The 22,015-nt window shown below is 42.7% G+C and overlaps 1 protein-coding gene across 1 annotated transcript in view; it reads right to left on the reverse strand.

Moving 5' to 3' along the window:
* LOC100517188 (collagen alpha-4(VI) chain-like) overlaps nucleotides 1–22,015 on the reverse strand; it is a 134,047-nt gene that overhangs the window by 105,295 nt on the left and 6,737 nt on the right. The window contains 6 exon segments of the mRNA XM_021071496.1: nucleotides 5,117–5,743; nucleotides 8,839–9,243; nucleotides 9,246–9,443; nucleotides 10,446–11,033; nucleotides 15,280–15,882; nucleotides 21,127–21,202. Coding sequence (XP_020927155.1) covers nucleotides 5,117–5,743; nucleotides 8,839–9,243; nucleotides 9,246–9,443; nucleotides 10,446–11,033; nucleotides 15,280–15,882; nucleotides 21,127–21,202 — 2,497 coding nt within the window.

The raw sequence follows: 22,015 nt of genomic DNA on the forward strand, positions 1-22,015 counted from the left end.
GAGGGAGTTGGAGCAGCCAGGAGCCTGTGATTGGCAGGGGGTAATGAATAAATACCCCAGCTCCTCCCCGCCCTTGGGTGGGACGACACAGCCTCCATGAGTCCACAACAGTGCCTTCAGCAATAACCAGCTTACCAACTCAGCTTGTACTAGCTGCCTTCCCAGCCTCTCCCCCATCTCTACTCCCCTGACAGAGCAGAGACTCACCTCCCAGATAAATCATTTCTATCTATATTTTCTTTTCAGAGTCTATTTTTGATGAACTCCACTTAGAGACATGAGGTAAATATTACTTGACACTGCTCAAGCGAGGATGTTGAGAACAGCATCCTGAACAACATGTTGTGACAGTAAAATATCACAGCATACTTGAAGCTATGGATTGTCTCAGCACCCATTATCCCTGCTTCTGTAATAGCGAAGAACAAATCTGTCTCCATATTAGACCTGTTTCTTTTACTAACTTTTGTGCTGTTGCCTGTGCTCAGTCATTCTGGCTCTCACCTTTTGTAAAGCAATGTTGCCATGGAGTTCCTTTTGTGGCTCAGTGGGTTACGACCCTGACTAGTATCCATGAGGATGTGGTTCAACCCCGGGCCCCCCTCAGTGAGTTAAGGATCTGTCTGTCACTGCTGTGAGCTGTAGTGTACATCGCAGACGTGGCTCAGATCTGGCATTGCTATGGCTGTGGCATTGGCCAGCAGCTGTAGCTCCAACTCAACCCCTAGCCTGAGAACTTCAATATGCCAAAGGTGTGACCCTATAAAAAAGAATGTTGTCTGTACTCTGAAATATGGAGAATAGCCTATTATCAGCACTCTGACCTTTATGGGTCCATTCATATAGAGATAAAAAGAACAGAAAATAACAGTTGTCTTGTTGGAGGTTTGCAGGAACATAGTAACTTGACCTACCTGGACAGCTGCAAGAACAAAGGATTCCCACACTAAGCAGCTGGCAACAACCAACCACACCCCTCCCTCACCTTTCCTATAAAAGGCTTTGCTGAAAGCCTTCAAGGAGTTCAGTGTTTTTAAGGAATAAGCCACCTATCTTCTTGCATAGCCCTGCAATAAACCTTTCTCTGCTCCAAAACTTTCTCTGCACCAAACCCTTTGTTTAACCTCACTGGGTGTCAGGCACCCAAACTTGCATTTAGTAGCACTTCCCCTGCAAGTTATACTGGGTTTTTTGTGGGTTTTGTTGCTGTTGGGGTTTTTTTGGCTGCCCAGAGCATATGGAGCTCCCAGGCCAGGATCAAATCCAAGCCACAGTCTCCACCTAAGCCACAGCTGTAGGCAATACCAGATCCTTAACCCACTGTGCCAGGCAGGGGGTCAAACCCACATCCTAGGATGCCATTGATTGCATTGCACCACAGTGGGAGCTCCAAGTTATATTTTTTAAATACGTGGACAAGAGAGTATACTTTCTAAAACTTAATTTAATTTGATTAACTAAAGTTAATATAAAACTTTCAATGAGCCTTACTTAAATGAACCATTTTGTATTAAAGCCTAGACTCCAAAGGACAAAAGTCTCTGTATTTAAATCCTACCTCCACCACTCACTAGCAGGTTTCACCCCACTGCATTTCCCTAATATGTCAAATGAGATTTTTTTTTTTGTCTTTTTATGTTTTTTTTAAGGGCCTCACCCAAGGCATATGGAGTTTCCCAGGCTAGGGGTCGAAATCGGAGCTGTAGCTGCCAGCCTATGCCACAGCCACAGCAGCTAAGGATCTGAGCCATGTCTGCAACCTACACCACAGTCCAGAGCAACGCAAGATCTAAGCCACATCTGTGACCTACATTACAGCTCACAGCAACGCCAGATCCTCAACCCACTGAGCAAGGCCAGGGATCAAACCCACAACCTCAGGGATACTAGTCGGGCTCATTACCGCTGAGCCAAAGCGGGAACTTCCTCAAATGAGAATCTTAACAACTACCTAGTAAGTTTACTGTGAAGATCAATAAGATCATGGAAACACAGCAGAACTAAGTATTAAAAAATCACAGTTATATCACTCATTGTTTTATTTTTGTCCTCTAGCACATCCCCCACCACCACCCCCGGAAAAATGAGACACAATTTTCTTCTTGATCATTTCAGCCTTGTGTTATTAATCTCTGGAGTCCCTCAAGCCAGGAAAGAATCAAAAGCTTTTTCATGTTCCTGGCCAAAAGGGAAGTGGCCCAAAGCAGGAGCTGGGCTCCCTTGCTCAGGCCATCGTTTGGGAGGACTTTGGTCCATGTAATACGTGAGACATCCTTATGCTTAAAAAAAAAAAGGTATTTGTTGTTTACCTGAATGAAATCAAAGTTAACTGGGCTTCCTATATTTTATCTGACAACCTTACCCTAGAGGGGCAGGCATAGGAAAGGTTGTGGCTTTCAAAGTGTTGGCTGAGTGCTTAAGAGAATGGAGAGGCATTTAGGAAAAGAGAAGGCAGAAAAAGGAGCCTTACCAGCACCCACTGGTAGGAAGTCTGTAGCTGTCCTGGGTCTGAGAAAAAGACCACCATGCAAGAAGAGACAACTCTGCAGCTAGCCCCACCCAGGTTTTCTGTACCATCCGCAGGAGCCAAGAGACTCAAGTACTGCCTGATATGATGCATTACTGCCAAGCTTGGCAGATGGAAATTTGGGAGGAGGGGGTTAAGTCTGATGCTGCTATGCATGCACATCTATTACATACATAAAATGCTTAGCAGAGGATCTGACATGTAGCAGATGATCAATAAGTGGCAATATTATAATTACCCAGGACAAAATTCTGGTAAAATAGCCCCAACATCTATTTACCTCTAAGTTACTACCCCCAGCCCCAATCATCCTAGACTTTGGGCTGATTTTCCTGATTCTAGGTTTCTTTTTAGCTGCTATAAAGCCTGGAAAAGAAATCAACTCTCAACTCTTTATACCATTTGTGAACCAAAGGGAGGGCAAAGGAGGTATCTCTCTCTCTTCCCTACAAAATACAGGCAGGGGGTGCACAAGCCAGTGAAATTCATATTTAATGATTATGCTCCTCATTCCCCAAACAGAGAAAGGGCCTAAAAAATACAGGCCAGGGAGTTCCCGTCATGGCTCAGTGGTTAACGAATCCAACTAGAAACCATGAGATTGCAGGTTCGATCCCTGGCCTCACTCAGTGAGTTAAGGATCTGGCATTGCCATGAGCTGTGGTATAGGTCACAGACTTGGCTCGGATCTGGCGTTGCTGTGGCTGTGGCGTAGGCCAGGGGCTACAGCTTCGATTAGAACCGTAGCCTGGGAACCTCCATGTGCCTCAGGTATGGCACCAGAAAAGACAAAAAAAAAAAAAAAAAAAAATACTGTCCAAAGAGAAATACAGGAATTCATTTAGATTTGTTAAATCTCTAGGCTTCCACACAAGTAGTCAAGAAATTACAAAATCATTTCATGGTTATTTTTAAAAAAGGAAAAAGCTCAGTGATTTTCTCCAAAGATGAAGAAGATAATCACAGCCTTGAATTTTTAAGTTAATCATCTACATTTCAAGTTGCCACCTTTTTTCAATAATTGTGATTCAAATCTAAAAAACACTAGCATAAGTGGACAAAAATAGACAAGTAGACAGACAGACACAAAGATATTTACGACAGCCCAGAAGTGACAAATTTGGGATTTAAAATTAAGGCATTTGCGGAGTTCCCTGGTGGCCTAGCCGTTAAGGATTCAACATTGTCATTGCTGTGACTCAGGTTGATTCCTGGCCCAGAAACTTCCACATGCCATGGGCGTGGCCAAAAATAATAAAATTCAGGCATTCAGGCAGTTTGGGCACAGCGAGCTATCTTGTAATAAGCTGTAACGGAAAAGAATCTGAAAAAAAAGTGTGTGTATAACTGAATCACTCTGCTATACAGAAGAAATTAATATTTTAAATTAACTATACTACAATTTAAAAAATCCGGGCAGTTTGGCCTCAGGGCGATATACTTGACTTGTATGTTTCTCTCGTGTTTTTCTTTTAACTGCGGATACAGGAGCAGCTCTCCTAACTGACTTCTATAAGAGTAACTCGCCAGATAACTGATATTCTCTCTTCCCTCTGGAACACAAGTGCTGCTCCCACAATACATTGAGTGCCTCCCCTTGAGACCTCCAGTTGAATACAGCTCTGCTTCGCTCCATGGAAGATTAAGCCTACCAGGAGTGACATGGGTTTGTCTCCAGCCTATTTACGGCCGTTTTGTTACAGTAATTACACAGCAAGTCAAGAGGATGTGAGTGTGAATAAAAGAAGGTTACTGCATCTATGAAAACCAGGTTAATGGCGTAGAAAAGACCCAATAAAGGCAAGTTGTTGTAAAAGAAATTGGTGATGTACTAGACAGCATTGCAAAAGATGATTGCATTTTGAGATCATAAAAATCAATAAGGATTTCTGTACTGAGACTGTTTCAAAAGTTATGTTCTCTTCCCACATGAAAGAAACAAACTGGAAATTATGAGAAAATACACATCGGATGATTAATGAAGAAAATACATGGAACTCCAATCAGCGGGGCTCATATTCAAAGAAGACGTGGCCCTGCAGAAGATTGGCAAGTTAGGGTTCCTTCACTATGTTTTAAGTTAAAATGTTTAAATTCAAGAATGTTTGTGTCTTTTTAGAAATAAATCCCTGCTTTAAGTGACTATATTTGGTCAATCCACACTCAGATCTCTACAGCTTCTACTGTAAATATGCACATATTGTCATCAAATTCTTTGTTAAAAAGAATGAGGGGTAAGAAGAGGGAAGGAGTTCCCTGGTAGCTCAGTGGGGTAAGGATCTGGCATTGTCACTGCTGTGGCTGTGGTTACTGCTGCGGTGCAGGTTCAATCACTGGCCTGGGAGTCGCTGCATGTGGTGGGCACGACAAAAAAAAAATAAGAGGGACGCATGTTCACTTTTTACTTCATATTCTGCACTGTACAGAATCAAAACACAATTAGGATTTTATGCTTTGTTTCTGTTTTTAAATGAATTGACTCCAGACTCTTTTCTTAGGTGAGGGGTAGAGGAGGTAGGTGTATGGAGCAAGCAGAGTAAAGATTTTTTTAAAAAAATAAAAGATTACATTTGGAAAAGATGCTCCTACCTTCTTGTAGGGCACGGCCCATCCCTGACACGAAGGCCCTTGTGCCCACAATCTCAGGGCAGAGCTGGTTCTTAATCTTGCTTCCCACATTGGCCAGTTGCAAATAATCCAGGGGGATGACATGTTTCCAAGGAGGATATGATGCTATCTTTTCCAGGTCCATGCTCTCCGAGTCATGCTGGATGCCCACTGCGTAGATGGTCACTCCTGCCCTTCGGAGCAGGGAAGCTGGTCTGGACACGTTGTCCTGGGAGAAGCTTTCCGTGATGACCACAGCCACCTGCTGCACACCTTGCTCAGACCTGCTGCCCTTCTCCCGAATGAACACCTTCTCCCTTAGGAAACCCAAAGCAGTGCCAGTCTTGGTCTTTCCTCTTCTTTCCCTATAGGCTAATTTGTCCAGATGCTCCAAGATTTGAGCTGGATTCTGAAATGCATCCAGTGCAAACTCCAGCCGTGGTTCGTCACTGTAAAAGACCAAGCCAACTCTCACAACATCCGGATGAATACTTAGAGAGCCAATGGTGGTCTTCAAGAAACTGACGACTAGTTGGAAATTCGATTGCCCAGCCCTGCTAAATTCCTCAATGAGGAATACTAGGTCGGCCGGAATAGCAGTCGGGCATGCTACAAACAAACAAAAGCAGAAAGAAGGGCTTCAGCAGGAGGATAGAGGAATAAAGACAACACTCATTTTGTACACAAAAATAGTATTATGGTCTACTTTTATATACTGTGATAATACAGTGAGTGTTACAAATTGTAAATAGTACATTTTATAATAACTTACTTAATGATAATTAGAAGTTAGTGGAAGCTTTATGACCATCACTTGGCATGACAGTCAAAGAACATCACGGGGCTCAAAATTTTTCTCATGCAAGTATGTTTACATCACTTGCAAAATATGTAAATATATGAATAGCCACAAGAAAGTGCTTTCAGATCATTTTTCAATTCATCTAAGTCCATTAGAAACATCTGAGCCTTGTTTGACTCGTGGTTTGTTTGTTTCTTCCTGCCTTTTTCTGGTTTCAAGAAGCCCTGGGTCAAATTCCCATCTCTAGGCCTGACACATTTTTTGTTGTTGTCTTTTTATAGCCACACCCTAGGCATATAGAGATTCCCAGAGCTGTAGCCGCTGGCCTATGCCACAGCCACAGAAACGCCAGATCTGAGCTGCATCTGTGACCTACACCACAGCTCACGGCAACGCCAGATCCTTAAGCCACTGAGCAAGGCCAGGGATTGGACCTGCATCCTCATGGGTACTAGTCAGATTCGTTTCCACTGAGCCACAGTGGGAACTCCAGGCCTGGCACCTTCTTGATTTAACAATTGTTCCTCTTTTGGTAAAAGATGGAAATAACAAATTGGTGACAACTCATACACCTTTCTCTGCTAAGTTTCATGTCATTTTAACAGAGGCAACAGGAAATATTGCAAGTGGCTGTGAAAAATCTTTGTCCAAAAATTGAGACAACCGGATGTTTCATTTTGCTATTGAAAGAACTATTTCTTTAACCTGCCTCAAATGGGCTAATGGGGCTCTGAAATGCATCAACTCCCTTCCAAAGGGAGTCCAGAACTTTCCCTCCCAATTTAAGGCAGGGCCTGATGTAGGGAAAGCTAATACCAAAAAGGTCCAAATCTACTTTGACATAAGAAAACAGAAATCTCTCTAGCAGAGAACCCAAACCACACATGCAGAAGGCTGAAACCAGTGTGAACCAAAGTTTAGAGAAGAAAATATAAGGGGAACATAAAAACCCTTTGACTTATCTTTGGTCTCCTGATGTCCTGAAATTTTCCCTTGGCCCTTTTTTTAAATAAAGAATCAAAAATCAATCCTAGATATGAAATTACCATAACACTGTAAAACAAATATACTTCAATAAAACAAACTTTATAAAAAATCAATCCTAGATTTAAAATGAGGGTGTTGCCCCTGATTTTTCCAAGTGTGAAACGCCTTCTCTAGAAACTGCAAGTATCTCTGATGTCTCCCTTCCTTCACCTGCAGGTACCCATTTCCTCATTATCAGAGCCACCATCAAGCTAGACCCAGGCATCCTCCCTTTGTAGAAAGAAGACAGCCCCCAGCCTTAAAGTCCTTCTGAGTCCTATGGAATCCACCTTCCCACTGCAGCCTTCCTAAAAGACCACTTTGGCCGTGGCATTTTTTTTCTGCTGAAAAAGTGCCTCTGGGACTCTATTCTGTAAGAGAGGCTCATCCTACCTCATCCAGTCTCATCCCTCTATTTCTAAACTCTCCCCCCAAATCTCAACTGGCTCCTTTTTTTCACTTTCTTCTACATCTGTCCAGCCCATTCCCACTCCCACACCCTCATTCTTCCCCTAAGCAAGAAGGTCCTCCTCCACTTTCCCATCACACCCATTATTGAGAGACCAACACAACCCCCCAGAGCAGGTTCTCCGCTACACTCTCCCTTTGCTCTATTTCTACTTCATGTAGTGTCCATAGGTGCGTCTTCATTCCTAGTTATCTCTGCCTGGATTTTCCTCTTCTTATCTCACATGTGCTTGTCGTTTCTGATTATAAAACACCAAGGACTCCATCTCAAGCTCTAGATGTTGAGAGGTCTGGGCAGAGCTATGACAGTTCAGAGAAAGGAGGAATCACTGCTATCTGTGGGGATGCTCCACCAGGCAGGTAACTTAAAAACTGAAGGATAAAGTTTTGACTGTGGGCATTTCAGGCTGATAGTGTAGTCTGTCTAAGGGCAGAGACAGAGATGAGAAAGCATGACACATACACATAAAACGGTGAGTGTTCAGTTTGGCTAGTGGTTAGAATGTATAAAAGTGCTTGGCAGGAAATTAACTCGGTGGTTCTCAACCACTGTACCCATCCCCAGGGCATGTTCAGAAATATGTGGCGGTGTTTTGAATCATCCTAAGATTTAGGGATGCCACTGGAAGGGATCTAGGATATTAGACCTTCAACAATGCACCAGACAACCCTGCACTATGAATTGAATCACTCAAAATGCAATAGCATCTCCCCTAAGCTTCTTGAATGCTAACCTAAGGAAGGCGTTTACTTCATCTCCAAGGAGAAGTCAGAATGCTCTTTCTGGAAAATGTATATAGTAACTTGGATTACTGTTCAGAAATATTCACTCCCTACACCTTACTTCCGTGAGAGGAATATACTTTCTTACTCCACTAATGATAACATAGCCATATGATTTGCTTTTGCCAATGGGATGTTAGCAGAGGATGAAGCAGAGGTCTGAATAATGCTTTTGCAATTGGGTTTTCTCTCTTACACAATTCCCATGGAAAGGATATGCCCAGACTAGCCTAATGATCTCAGGAGGAAGTTACAGAGCAGAACAAAGGTAAATCAGCCAACCCTCAGCCAAATCCCAAATCTGTGAATAATCCCAGGTAACATCAGCAAAGCCTAGTGAGGTTGAACCCAATGAAGATCAGCTGACCCCCAGCAGATCTGTGAAAATGAATGACTCTTCATCCACCGACTTTTTGGATGGCTTGTCATGAAGCATTTTGGGGACCATAGTTAACTAATACAAGGTACATGCAAGAGGCAAATCCATGCCTCCTCCTCTTCCCCATCCTCTGGTGCTACTATCCTGGTACCAAGGACCCAGAAGGCCCTCTTTCTCTGCTCTTTCCCAGACTTTCCTAGTATGCTAGACCCCCAGTGGCTCACACACCTAGGGAACAAAGCTTACCCATTACAGGCTCCTTCTCAGCTTCATTTTTGGTCTCGAGCTTCCCAGTCCCTTGGATCACCTCACTCACATCCTGCATCACCTGTCTAATGCTTTCCTGTCCTTGTATCTCATATACAAGGGGTAGTGTCCCCATCTCCTCAAGTTCTCTCTTGTCAAAGTCTTGAACACCCACAGACATGACTCTCACGCCTTTCTCCCTCAATGTCTGTGCAGCATCGCGGACCTCATCCTCAGATTTGCCTGCAGTAATGACCACTGCATATTGGGGAACACCCTGGAGAAACCGGCTTCCCACTGCCTCCTGGAAGAAGGTCTGATGGAGGTATCGCAGAGCTTTGCCTGTCCTCCTGGAACCTCCCCGGGGCACAAAGTGTTCACGGATGTGAGCCATCATCTCATCTGGGTCCAGTAGGTGTTGAGCAAAAATTCAGTGTGACCTTGAGCACCATACTGAGCCAGCCCAATCTGATACTTGTCCCTGCCAATATCCAGCATGCCAACCACTCTGGAGATGAAATTCTGCATCCACTGGAAACTGGTCTGTGATGTGTTCTGTGAGGTGTCAGCAAGAAAGACCACATCTGCATAGCGCTGGGCAGATTCTGGAATGAGAGAAGTGGGGAGGAAAAGACACAGAGGACAAAGCGCATTAAATCAAAATCTCATGAAAATTGAATACAAGGATGGCCTTGTGTGAGGAATGTAGAAGGAGAGGTACCATATTTGTGTAGCACTGTATGTCCTGTACCTCCAGATCTGCTGTGTAAGACTCTATCACAGGCTCTCTCCCCCCATACCCTGCTGCCTTTGCTGTCTGTTTTTTAGACTAAAATGCCTTTCAATTACGCTTTTTCAACCAAAGGAGGAGGCAAAGGAAATTAACCTATACTAAGTAATTGCTTTGTGCCACAGGGTTTTTTACGCTATCTGATTTCATCCTCATAAACCATGCTACTAGCCCAGTATTATTATCTTCATTTCGCAGATGAGGAAAACAGAGGGTGGAAGTGAAACTGCTTGTCTATACTTGCAAAATTAGACAGTGGCAAAGCCAGGATTTAAAAAAAAAAAATAGCAGGAGTGCCCATTGTGGTTCAGTGGTAACGAGCCCAACTAGTATGCCTGAGGACTCATGTGCAATCCCTGGCTTCACTCAGTGGATTAAGGATCCATTGTTGGAGTTCCCATCATAGCTCAGCAGAAATGAATCTGACTAGAATCCATGAGGACACAAGTTCAATCCCTGGCCTTGCTCATGGGTTAAGGATCCAGCATTCTCATGAGCTGTGGTGTAGGTCACAGATGCGGCTCAGATCTGGCATTGCTGCAGCTGTGGAGCAGGTCAGCAGCTGTAGCTCTGATTTGACTCCTAGCCTGGGATCTTCCATATGACATGGGTGCAGCCCTAAAAAGACTAAACAAATAAATAAATTTAAATTTAAAAAATAGGTCTTCTGGACTCCAAAACCAGATGTTCTTTTCCTCCCATGAATGGAAAAGTCTCCCACGTTCTCCAGAAGGCTCCTACTACAAACGGTGTAGATTGGCTCTTACTGGAATTAGACATCCCAGTTGGAACGCTGGGATTTAACACAGCTTCTTACCTTTGATCTTGCCCTCTACTGCTGAGCAAAGAGTCTGGAGAATGCTTCCAGAGAAATCCTGCAAGATGTTGAAGTTCTCAGTATTGAAGAGAAACTTCTCCAGTGGCTCACTGGCTATTGTTTGCAACTCCTGGACATCCTGGACGTTGACTCCTACCACGTACACAACAACCCCATCTTCTTTCAACTTGTCAGCTGCCTCTTGGACCTCATCATTTGACTCCCCATCTGTCACCAGGATAACTATCTGAGGAACCCCGTCCTTGGCCCGACTGCCGGCTGCCTCCGTCAAGTAGTTGGTCCTGATGAACTCCAGGGCGCTCCCGGTGTTTGTACCTCCCGTACGATAGGGCAGGTTCCGGATCTGCTCTAGGACCACACCCTTTAGAGGGTACTGGTTCAGCTGAAAAGCTGGGTAGATGTTGTCATTATACTGAGCAAGTCCCACTCGGACCTGGTCACTGCTGATGTCAAGCCCCAAGATGACAGAGTGAAGGAAGTTCTTCACCTTCTGGAAGTTCTGGGGTCCAATGCTGGTTGAGCTGTCTACTAGGAAGACGATGTCTGCCAGGGCTGCTTCTCTGCAAGCTGCAAGAGAGGACCAAAGGGGTGGGGCCTGTGGGTCTTCACTCACAATGGGTAGAACCACTGGAGCCGAATGGTGCAAAGAAAGGGAGAGCAATGCCAGGCAGCCTACAGGCCATGGTTCTCAGGCACCTCTAAATGACAGTGTGCTCAAAGGAGTGACAACATCCTTCATGCCTCACCTTCCTTCCACTCATCATGTTCTAAGGTTTCTGTCCTGCCTCCATCTTTCGATCCACTTGGCCAATCCCTTGAATCTCATTAAGGAGAAAAGCCCTTGTGTAAAGGCTTCTCGGCATGCTGAGAGAGGGCCTGTCTCTTTTTAGAGGGAATAAACATTGACTCTAGGAGGGTGCCCAAACCAACTAGTCAGGCAGCTCGACACACTCCATATTCCATAATACATCTCATTGTAGTTCTACTACTTTGTAGCCGTGTAACCTACTTATCACTCACCTCTTTGAGACTCAGTTTTCTTCTCTGTAGCACTGAAGTCTTAATACCAGTCCTCAGACTCTCATAGGGTTGTTTTGAGGATGAGAGAGGATAAGCTGTAGCAGAGAGTATCAGTGCTCTGCCCAGGTCCTTTTGGATTTTTTTCTTTTTTAAATTTATTTTATTGAAGTACAGCTGATATAAATGTTGTGGTAATTTCTGCTGTACAGAAAAGTGATTCACATATATACATATATATCTGTATATATATTCTTTTTCATATTCTTTTCCATTATGGTTTATTACAGGATATTGAATATATGCTATCCAATAGGTCTTTGTTGTTGATCCATTCTATATATAATAATTAGCATCTGCTAATCCCAAACTCCCAATCTATCCCTCCCCCACCCCCTTCCCCCTTGGCAACTAAAGTCTGTTTTGTATGTCTGTGGGTCTGTTTTTGTGTCACAGATAAGTTCATTTATGTCATATTTTAGATTCCACGTATAAGTGTTATCACATGGTATTTGTCTTTGTCTGGCTTACTTCGCTTAGTATGATAATCTCAAGATCCATCCATGTTGGTGCAGGTTATTTCATTCTTTTTTATGGCTGAGTAATATTCCACTGCTTGTATATACCACATCTTCTTTGTCCATTCATCTGTCAGTGGACATGTCCACATCTTGGCTATTGTGAATAGTGCTAAAATGAACATAAGGGTGCATATATCTTGGATTTCTTTTTTACCATTTCTGTACCTTGCCCCATGGAGGACTTCTCTTCAGCTGTTACAGTTGTTAAGCCCACAATATACAAAGGCCTAGCTCCTTGCCTTGGGTCAAGAAAAAACCCTGAAACATAACTTACTGAGTTCTCCTGTAAGCTTAAGCTATAACTACCCTCTGTGAAAGTTTTACCTGAGATCATACCCCTCCTTACTTTCCTCTACTTCTCTACCCTGCATCCTCCACATCCTCACCAAATTCTTTTCTGAGCTCTTCCGTAATACATAATGTTTCCAGGGAGTTCCCACTGTGGTGCAGCGGAAATGAATCCAACTAGTATCCATGAGGATGCAGGTTCAATCCCTGGCCTTGCTCAGTGGGTAGGGGGTCTGGCACTGCCATGAGCTGTGGTGTAAGTCACAGACACAGCTTGGATCCTGCGTTGCTGTGGCTGTGGCCTAGGCTGGCAGCTGTAGCTCCAATTCAACCTCTAACCTGGGAACTTCCACATGGCATGGGTATGGCCCTAAAAAGGAAAAAGTAAAAATAAAAAAATAATACTTCCAAATCCTTGCTTCAGGCTCTGCTTCTGAAGAACACAATCTAAGACATTTTTTCCATTGGAATGGATCTGCCCTAAAAGCCCTGGAATCAAGGTCAAGTTCTGCCATCCAGTTTTGTTGTCTTTGGCCTCAATTTTCTCACCACAAAAAGCAAATAATGATACTAATTGCCTTATGTATCTATGTAAAAAACACTAATTGCCTTATGCATCATACATATCCTTAAGTATCTAATAAAAAAAAATTGCCTTATGTTTCTATCAGTCAGCAATGTAAACAAGTTTTGAAAATGATGTAACTAAGCAAATGGCAGTTATTATTACTTTGTATATAAAACCTCTCTGTAAACCTTGAGGCACTATAAAAAAGTAAGGTGTATAATCTGGCTATACAAATACAATACTGCCACCACATACTGTGGTATCAGATGGATCAAAAGTTTTAGCACTTCTTCCACTTCGCCTACTCTATGTACAAACATCAGCATAATGAATAAATAATGAAGGTCCTATCCTCTTGTGGGTTTTGATGGAACTCATAAAAAATCCTTTCTTTCTTTGTTCAAACATCTATGCATTCTTAAAGAGTTTAGTAATTAATTTATAAAGAATTTCTACCAGTGTATGCCCCATCACCACCAACAGATGTATAAAGTTGATGACAGGTATATCATCACAAGTAATGACCATAATGCTTCTGGGTACCTCTGATGGGCTAAGTGCTATAATAAGCACTTTAACTGCATAATTTTATTTAATGCTTTCAACAACTCTCTGAGGCAGGTACTATCATCTTAGGAAGAAAATTTAGATTCAGAGAGATAAAGTAGCTTGTCCAAGATGACACAGGAAGTGCAGAACTGGGATTTTTAACCCAGAACTTTCTCTTTCCTAAATTCAGCCTCTTAATCAGCACATTATACCAACACATTGGTAGCAGAAAAAGCAAGCTTCCTCAGGGATCTTCAGGCCTTCTCCCCTCCTCTGCCCTCCATCCAGGCAATATGGGCAGGTTAATCTAGGATGATAATCTCATTCTAGGAACAAATGCTTTTTCCTTCAAAAGCAGACTAACACTATATCCACATATAAAACCATCGTAACATCCACAGGATTGATAAAAAAGAGTTGAAGTTTTTTGCCAATATTTGGAGAGGAGCATAAAGTGTAGCTGGTTTCATGAAATTTTACAATTAAAATTAAATACATACAATATCTGGGAAAAACTCTAATTTGAAAAGATATATGCACCCCAATGTCCGTAGCTGCACTATTTACAATATTCAAGACATGGAAGCAACCTAAGTTTCCATCAACAGATGAATGGATAAAGAAGTGATACATATACACAGGGAAGAACTATTCAGCCAAAAAAAAGAATGAAATAACGCCATTTGTGGCAACATGAACAGACCTTGAGATTATCATACTAAGCGAAGTCAGATAGAGAAATCCACATAATACCATATGATGCAACTTATATGTGGAATATTAAAACAAATGAACTTGTTCATAAAACAGAAAGAGGCTCACAGACATAGAAAACAAACTTATGCTTACCAAAGGGGAAAGGGGGCTGGGGGATAAATTAGAAGATTGGGATTAGTAGATACAAACTATTAAATATAAAATAAAAATGGGAGTTCCCATCGTGGTGCAGCAGAAATGAATCCGACTAGGAACCATAAGGTTATAGGTTTGATCCCTGGCCTTGCTCAGTGGGTTAAGGATCCAGCGTTGCCGTGAGCTGTGGTGTAGGTCGCAGACGTAGCTCGGATCCCTCGTTGCTGTGGCTGTGGTGTAGGCCGGTGGCTACAGCTCCAATTCAACCCCTAGCCTGGGAACCTCCATATGCCACAGGAGCAGCCCTAGAAAAGGCAAAAAGACTAAATAAATAAAAAATAAACAGGGTTCAATTCCTGACCCGAGAACTTCCACATGCTGTGAGAGAGGCAAATAAACAAACAAACAAACAAAAAAGACATACAAAATAAAAACCTAATTGTTATTATCAGATTCAGCAGACAGTACATTTCAATAAACATAAGAGGACAAAGTAAATAATTGCAAAATCTGTATATGTTGTTCAACGAATGTGCAATTAATAGGTGATTAATATAGATGACTGCAAGTATACTAATAACTTTCTGTAGTTGTCAAAAAAATCATAACTAAACAAAAATTATAAGTAAAATATGTTTCTCTACTTTGAATGAAAAAATAAAAATAAAAAAATTAACAACAAGGACCTGCTGTATAGCATAGAGAACTATATTCAGTATCTTGGAATAAGCTATAACGGAAAAGAATCTGAAAAAAGAATGGAGAGATAGATATATAGATAGATAACTAAATCATTTTGCTATACACCAAAACTAGCACAACACTGTAAATCAACTATACGTACATTAAAATTAATGAATTAAACAAGCACATACATGGAAGGGATACATCGGAGGGATGAAAAAGAAATAAAATGGTGACTTCTAGATCAGAAATTAAAAGGGAAAAGCCTTTGTACCTGGAGAGACATGGTCAACCGGTGGAGCTGCCTTCGTCAAAGTATCACAAAGCTGCTGCCGAAGCTTGGGGGCGAGACTGCCCAGACCAGAGAAGTTGGACACAAAGGAGACAAACTTCTCCGAAGGGCTGCTAGCAATCTCTCTGAGCTCCCCTGGAACCGCATCTCCAACGCCAACCGCGAAGAGCTGGATGCCTGCACTCCTGAAGGCCTCAGCAGGCTCCTGCACTTGGTCCTCTGTTGGGCTTGCGCTGATCACCACGGCAACCTGAGGCACGCCCTGGCTTGCCCGGCTCCCTGCGGTTTCCTGGAAGTGGTGATCCAGAAGGAACTGCAAGGCCAAACCCATCTTGTGGCCCCCAGGCATAAATGGAAACCTCTGGATGTGTCTCAGCACTTCGCCTTTTCGGTGGTAGGTGGAAAGGAGGAACTCAGATTGGGGCTCGTGGCTGTATTGGGCCAGCCCCACGCGGATTGCCTCTTTGCTGATGTTGAAGCCATTGACCACCATAGACAAGAAGCCCCGCACACTGCGGGTGTTTTGGGGGCTGATGCTGGTGTCCACCAAAAACACGACGTCTCCCACAGAGGCCTCCCTGCACACTAGGGAAGAGAGTCCACTTAAGATAAAACATTACCAAGTTGGCAGGTACTGGCTGTGAACACATCTGTCCCAATTCAGAGCCTTTATGCCCGCACGGCTCTTTGATGACAGCTAATATGCACACAGCCCAGACACACTGCCATCATCCTACATTTCCTCATAGCTTCCTCTCCCCTTTTCCCCTGTCATCATCTGCTCCATTCTAATAGACATGAGACCCTGCAATTAGACCCCTGACCATGGTCATCTTTCATCCCTTAAACTTCATAAAAGAAACCAGCTTCTACTGGTAAAGGATGCTATTGAAACCCTCACCTAGACCCCCTTTGCCAGTGCTTCAAAAGTTACCTGCTTAGACTGTCCAGAAACTTGCTCCTGGCTGAATCTGGGAACAACCTCATCGGGAAACACCTAGAAAGTTATATGGCCACCACCACCTTGGGTGGCCAATCTCTTGGAGATACAAACACCCTGTCCCCCTTGCCTTCACTGAAATCATCCACGGTGCTATTTATGCTCCAGCAGCTCCCATAGTCCAGGCCAAGGCTTGATTTTGGAGGAAGCTGCATCCTTGCTTGGCTGCTTCTCCCCTTAGCCTACCTCAACTTCTCTTGCTCTTTTCCAAGTCCTAAAGAGTCTTCCTTCAAAACAACACATTCACCAAATCCCTGTCCCTATCCCTGTCCCTGTCTCTGGCTTAGGCAACCTGACCTCAGGCATTAGCTTTCCAGCTTTGACCTCTGCACTCCCTGGCTGCTACCTCATCAATGCAAGTTAGGGTCCCCGAGGCACAGGGAGGCCAAACTAGCTGAAATGCTGGAGTGTGGAGCAGATAAGGGTTTATTGCAGGGCCACGCAAGGAGAATGGAGTAGGGACGGGGTGGGGGAGGTGATGAGTTCATGACCCCCCAAAATCCCAGACTCCCTGAAGGGTTTCAACAAAGCATTTATAAAAGCCAGGTGAGGGAAGGGAGTCGCAGAGAATGTGATCAGCTCATGCACAATTCTCTGACTGGTTGATGATGAGGCAACAGGGCAGTTAACATTGTCAATCCTTAGATGCCAGAAGGTCTGGAGGTTACATGCTCATGATCTTCAAGTAGTTAATTTCTTCCATTTGATGGTTGTTTTTAGCATCTGGAAAACTCAGGAAATATGCATGAGATACTATTATCTGGGTACTTCAGAGAGGCGCTACTGCAGAGGATGTGGGAGAGGGGTCTGTCCCCAGAAGGGCCCATAGGGTCCTGCTCAGTTACATGGCCCCATTTAGTTTGATGGCTGGCATTTCCCTAGGTGTGGCTCACATTTGTCCTTTGGTCCCCTGAACTCAAAGTTGCATTGTGCAACTACTTCTCCCAAAACCAGAACCACAATCCCAACAGTGGCCAAGCCAAGTGGTACTCCAGCTGGGCCCACCCTGGTCTCCAGCACAGAGGAAATCAGACACCAGGTGGCTGCGGGTCCTAAGCAAACAGCTCATCTTTCTGGTTCTTGGATTGTTTTCTCTAGAATAAGAGGCTGACCACATGATCTGATCTCATCCAACTCCCACTTTGCTTTTCTGTGACCCAGTGCATAATTATCCCACACTGGTTAAACACATCTTGCCTTTGGTTTTGTGCCAGGAAGCTTAAAATACTGGCTTGGGCTGGCCCTGTGCTATCTCTTTAGTTTTGTCTCACTGTCCTCTATACTTCACTCCTTGTGTTCCAGGCTTCTTCGTCCAGCTTCTCAAACTCTCCATGCTGCTGGCCTATAACATGCTGTTCCTCCCCGCCCCCGCCACACTGTTGGTGAGACTGTTAGTTGATGCAGCCACTGTGGAGAACAGGATGGAAGTTCCTTAAAAAAATAAATATAGAGCTACCATATGAACCAGCAACTCCAATCCTGGGCAAATATCTGGAAAAGATGAAAACTCTAATTCAAAAAGATACACCCATCCCGATGTCCACAGCAGCACAATTTACAACAGCCAAGACATGGAGGCAACCCAAGTGCCTATGGAAAAATAAATGGATGAAGAAGCTGTGGTACATATATACAATTAAATATTACTCAGCCATAAAAAAAAAGAATGTAATAATGCCATTTGCAGCAACATGGATGGGCCTAGAGATTATACTAAGTGAAGCAAGTCATACTGAGAAAGACAATTTCATGGGATATCACATATATGTGGAATCTTCCAAAAATACAAATGAACTAATTTACAAAACAGAAAAAAACTCATAGACCTAGAAAAGAAATTTATAGTTACCAAAAAGGAAAGGGGGGGAAGGGATAAATTAGCAGCTTGATATTAACAGATATACACTACTATATATAAAATAGATAAACAACAATGTCCTACTATATAGAACAGGGAACTATACTCCTACCTTGTAATAACCTATAATGGAAAAGAATCTGAAAAAGTTTTATACATATATATATATTTTTTTTTTACTTTGCTGTACACCAGAAACAAACACAGCATTGTAAATCAACTATACTGCAATTAAAAAAAAACAAAACCTGCTTTTCTCTCCATCAAGTTTCTTGTTCCCCTTTTTTTCTTTCTTTTTTTCCTTCTTCTGGTAAATTCCCATAAAATGATGTTCTTTTATCTTGGTTTGTGATGTAACATTCATTCCTGTGTTCCTGTGCTTATACACATCTCCCCAACCAGACTGTGCACTCCACGAAAACAGATGCCTTAAGTTTTGTTTGTCTGTCCAGCACTCAAGTGTCTAGCATAGACTAGTCCCAAAAAAATATTTGAGGAAGGAAATGTTTGGGAAAGAGAAAGGGAGAGAGGAAGGGAAAAGACGTCACTTACATGGATGGAAATATTTAACATGAATGAAACCAAATAACGGAATCAGAAAATCCTAGAGCTAGAATAACCCTATAAGACTACGCAATGTAATAATGTAGCCATTAGGTACATGTGAGTGTTGAGCATTTGAAATGTAACTAGTGCGACTGAGAGAAAAAAATTTAATACTTCTGAACTTTAATTTATTAACGTAAATCGTCACATTGAACAGTGCAAGTATAGAATAACGTCTACAATTCATCCATCTCAGGAGTTCCCATCACAGCTCAGTGGAAACGAATCTAACATCCATGAGGACGCAGGTTTGATTTCTGGGTTAAGGATCCAGTGTTGCCATGAGCTGTGGTGTAGGTCGCAGACACAGTTTGGATCTGGCATTGCCGTGGCTGTGGCATAGGCCAGCAACTACAGCCCCAATTCAACCCCTAGCCTGGGAACCGCCATATGCCACAGGTGCGGCCATTAAAAAAAAAAAAAAAAAAATTCATCCATCTCACAAATAAGGAAAATAAGATCTAGAATGGCAAAGTAACTCATGTAAATCTGTTCAAAGAGCCAGTATTAGAAACCAGGTTCCCAGACGTCCGCTGACATAAAGAAGATTAAATGTAAAGCCCACATTACAGAAAGACAAAGACCACATGAGAGTTTCGGCAGAGAAGGGCTGGAGAAAGTTGGTGTACTTCAAGGACAGTGAATTCATTTGCCACTCAGAAAGAGAAGCACCCTGTGATATCACCTACATGTAGCTTCTAAAAATGACACAAATATGACACGAATGAACGAAAGAGAAACAGATTCACAGATATGGAGAACAGATTTGTGGTTGCTGAGAGGGGAAGAGGGTGGGAGAGGGAAGGATTGGGAGTTTGGGATCAGCAGATGCAAACTATTGTATATAGAATGGATAAACAACAAGGTGCTACTGTATAGCATAGGGAACTCTATTCAATATCTTGTGATAAGCCACAATGGAAAAGAAAATGAAAAAAGAAAAAAATATATATATAACTGAATCACTTTGTTGTACACCAGAAACTAATACAACATTGTAAGTCAACTACACTTCAATAAAAAAAAAAAATTTTTTTTAAATCCACTTATAGTGAGCCCCACCTCTGGGAAGTTTGCCTAATCTTGATTACAAACCCAAGAGAAGTCAGGATTATTGAACAGGGAGATTGTAAATGAGGCCCTTTGGCCTGCAAAATGCAATCCTTTCGGGAGGAGAAGATTCAGGAGTGCTCCAGGGAGGACTGACTGGTTTGTCCCCCTAAAATCTCTCAGAAGAGATCAAATTCAGACCAGGAAGTGTTTCCCTGATCTTCCCAATCAGGAGAACTCTCACAGCTGTAAGTATCTTCCAGACAAATAAGTGTTGCTGTCATCATGGGCAACTTGAGAGATGTTTTACATTTCCATACATTCTTACTTTCTGAACCACTAGTTCTTTGTCATTTTGGAAGGTATTTGAAGCATGGGAGCATTCACTGTCAGCTTCTGTTCACAGTGAGAGGAATCAGCTGAAGGGAAATTTAGAGAGCTTCCTAGTTTTTTTCCCCCAACAAATAACAGCCTGTGTAATTATATTTGAATATTTAAGACTCCATATTGTCTCGGTGGGAGCTTCAGGCTACTCATACAATCTTCTCTTGATAATTTCATCTTGAAAAGTCCCCATAAGTTAAAATGACTGCCCAAAAAAAAAAAAACTGCAGAGGTGTCCCTAGCACGTCCCTAGCACTCATGGAAACTATCCATCTTACAATGACAATTATTCCAAGGACAAGCACAGCCAAAGGAGACAAAGCAAAATGCTGAGTCGACAGAGCACGCCCGTGTTTACAAAAGCATTTGAGAGGCCAGTAACACATTCAGAAAGACAGTATCTTTTTTTTTTTTTTTTTTTTTTTTTTGTCTTTTTGTCTTTTTGTTGTTGTTGTTGTTGCTATTTCTTGGGCCGCTCCCGCAGCATATGGAGGTTCCCCAGCTAGGGGTCCAATCGGAGCTGTAGCCACCGGCCTACGCCAGAGCCACAGCAACGAGGGATCCGAGCCGCGTCTGCAACCTACACCACAGCTCACGGCAACGCCGGATCCTTAACCCACTGAGCAAGGGCAGGGACCGAACCCGCAACCTCATGGTTCCTAGTCGGATTCATTAACCACTGCGCCACGACGGGAACTCCAGTATCTTTTTTAATATCTATTTTTTTGTCATTTGAGGTTTAGCTTTGAAAAAAAAAAATAATCGTGTGCCCACCATTTACTAAAAGCTTCCAGATTCTAAGTTCTCCTTAAAAGAATCATTTCCCTTTTGTTCATTTTGAAACTCCTATAGTATTTTCTTTTAATGTGGTCACGAGCACTATGTTCCTGGCAAGGTCATTGTTTTTGGCTTAAAGAATCTGATGTATTACCAGTTCTCTGTGATTTGATGAAACCAAAACTAGTCGCAAGGAAGATGATCCCCAAAACGTCGTCCCAGTCTCCATTCTAGATATGTACCTAGAGAGAAAGAGAAGCTTCAGAATTAAATGAGTGCATTATATTGCATATTCATTATACCTCAATACAGTTGATTTAAACACACACACGCACACACAACTATGTCTTTCCCCAGACCAACGGAAGCTTTATAAAAATAAAGAAGGACATGTTGCCACATTTTTTCAGTTGTGCAAGGAAAACAGTCTTGCTGACCCAACTCAGGAAGAATTTTGTAAACACCCAAATATACCTCAGACTTCAACTGTTTAAAGTGGCCCAGATATGGCCATAAAAGGAGAAAGCATATAGAGCAAGAGAGAGAACTACCGTTTCACACTCTGAATTCATTTGATGGAACATAAACATTTCTGGATGATTTTGCTTGTATTTTTATACAAGCACTGGATGACCTGATAAACACTGTGGCATGTCGAAGTATTCGAGTACCTCAAAAGCACATCTGCCTGATGAAATCAAGCTAGACTGAAAATATTTTATAAGTTCCCAGAAGAAGGAGGATGCTGAACTTTCATCCCCTAAACTTGGATCTAGTTCCAAAGGCCTCCACAAGAATTATCTACTCCCAATTCCATTTCTAGTTTTTGACCCTAAGAAAGTCCATATGGTTAAAAATGAGAACAACATAGCAATAACATTGAATGAGATATTCCAACTGGAACAGGAAACACCTCCTATTTTTTTTCTTGGCCTTGTCCATAGCATGTGGAAGTTCCTGGGCCAGGGATCAAACCTGCGCCACAGCAGAGACCCAAGCCACAGAAATGACGATACTGGATCCCCAAGCCACTGAGCCACACA

The sequence above is a fragment of the Sus scrofa genome, chromosome 13 (assembly GCF_000003025.6).
Source record: "Sus scrofa isolate TJ Tabasco breed Duroc chromosome 13, Sscrofa11.1, whole genome shotgun sequence".
In the NCBI taxonomy this organism is placed as follows: Eukaryota; Metazoa; Chordata; class Mammalia; order Artiodactyla; family Suidae; genus Sus; species Sus scrofa.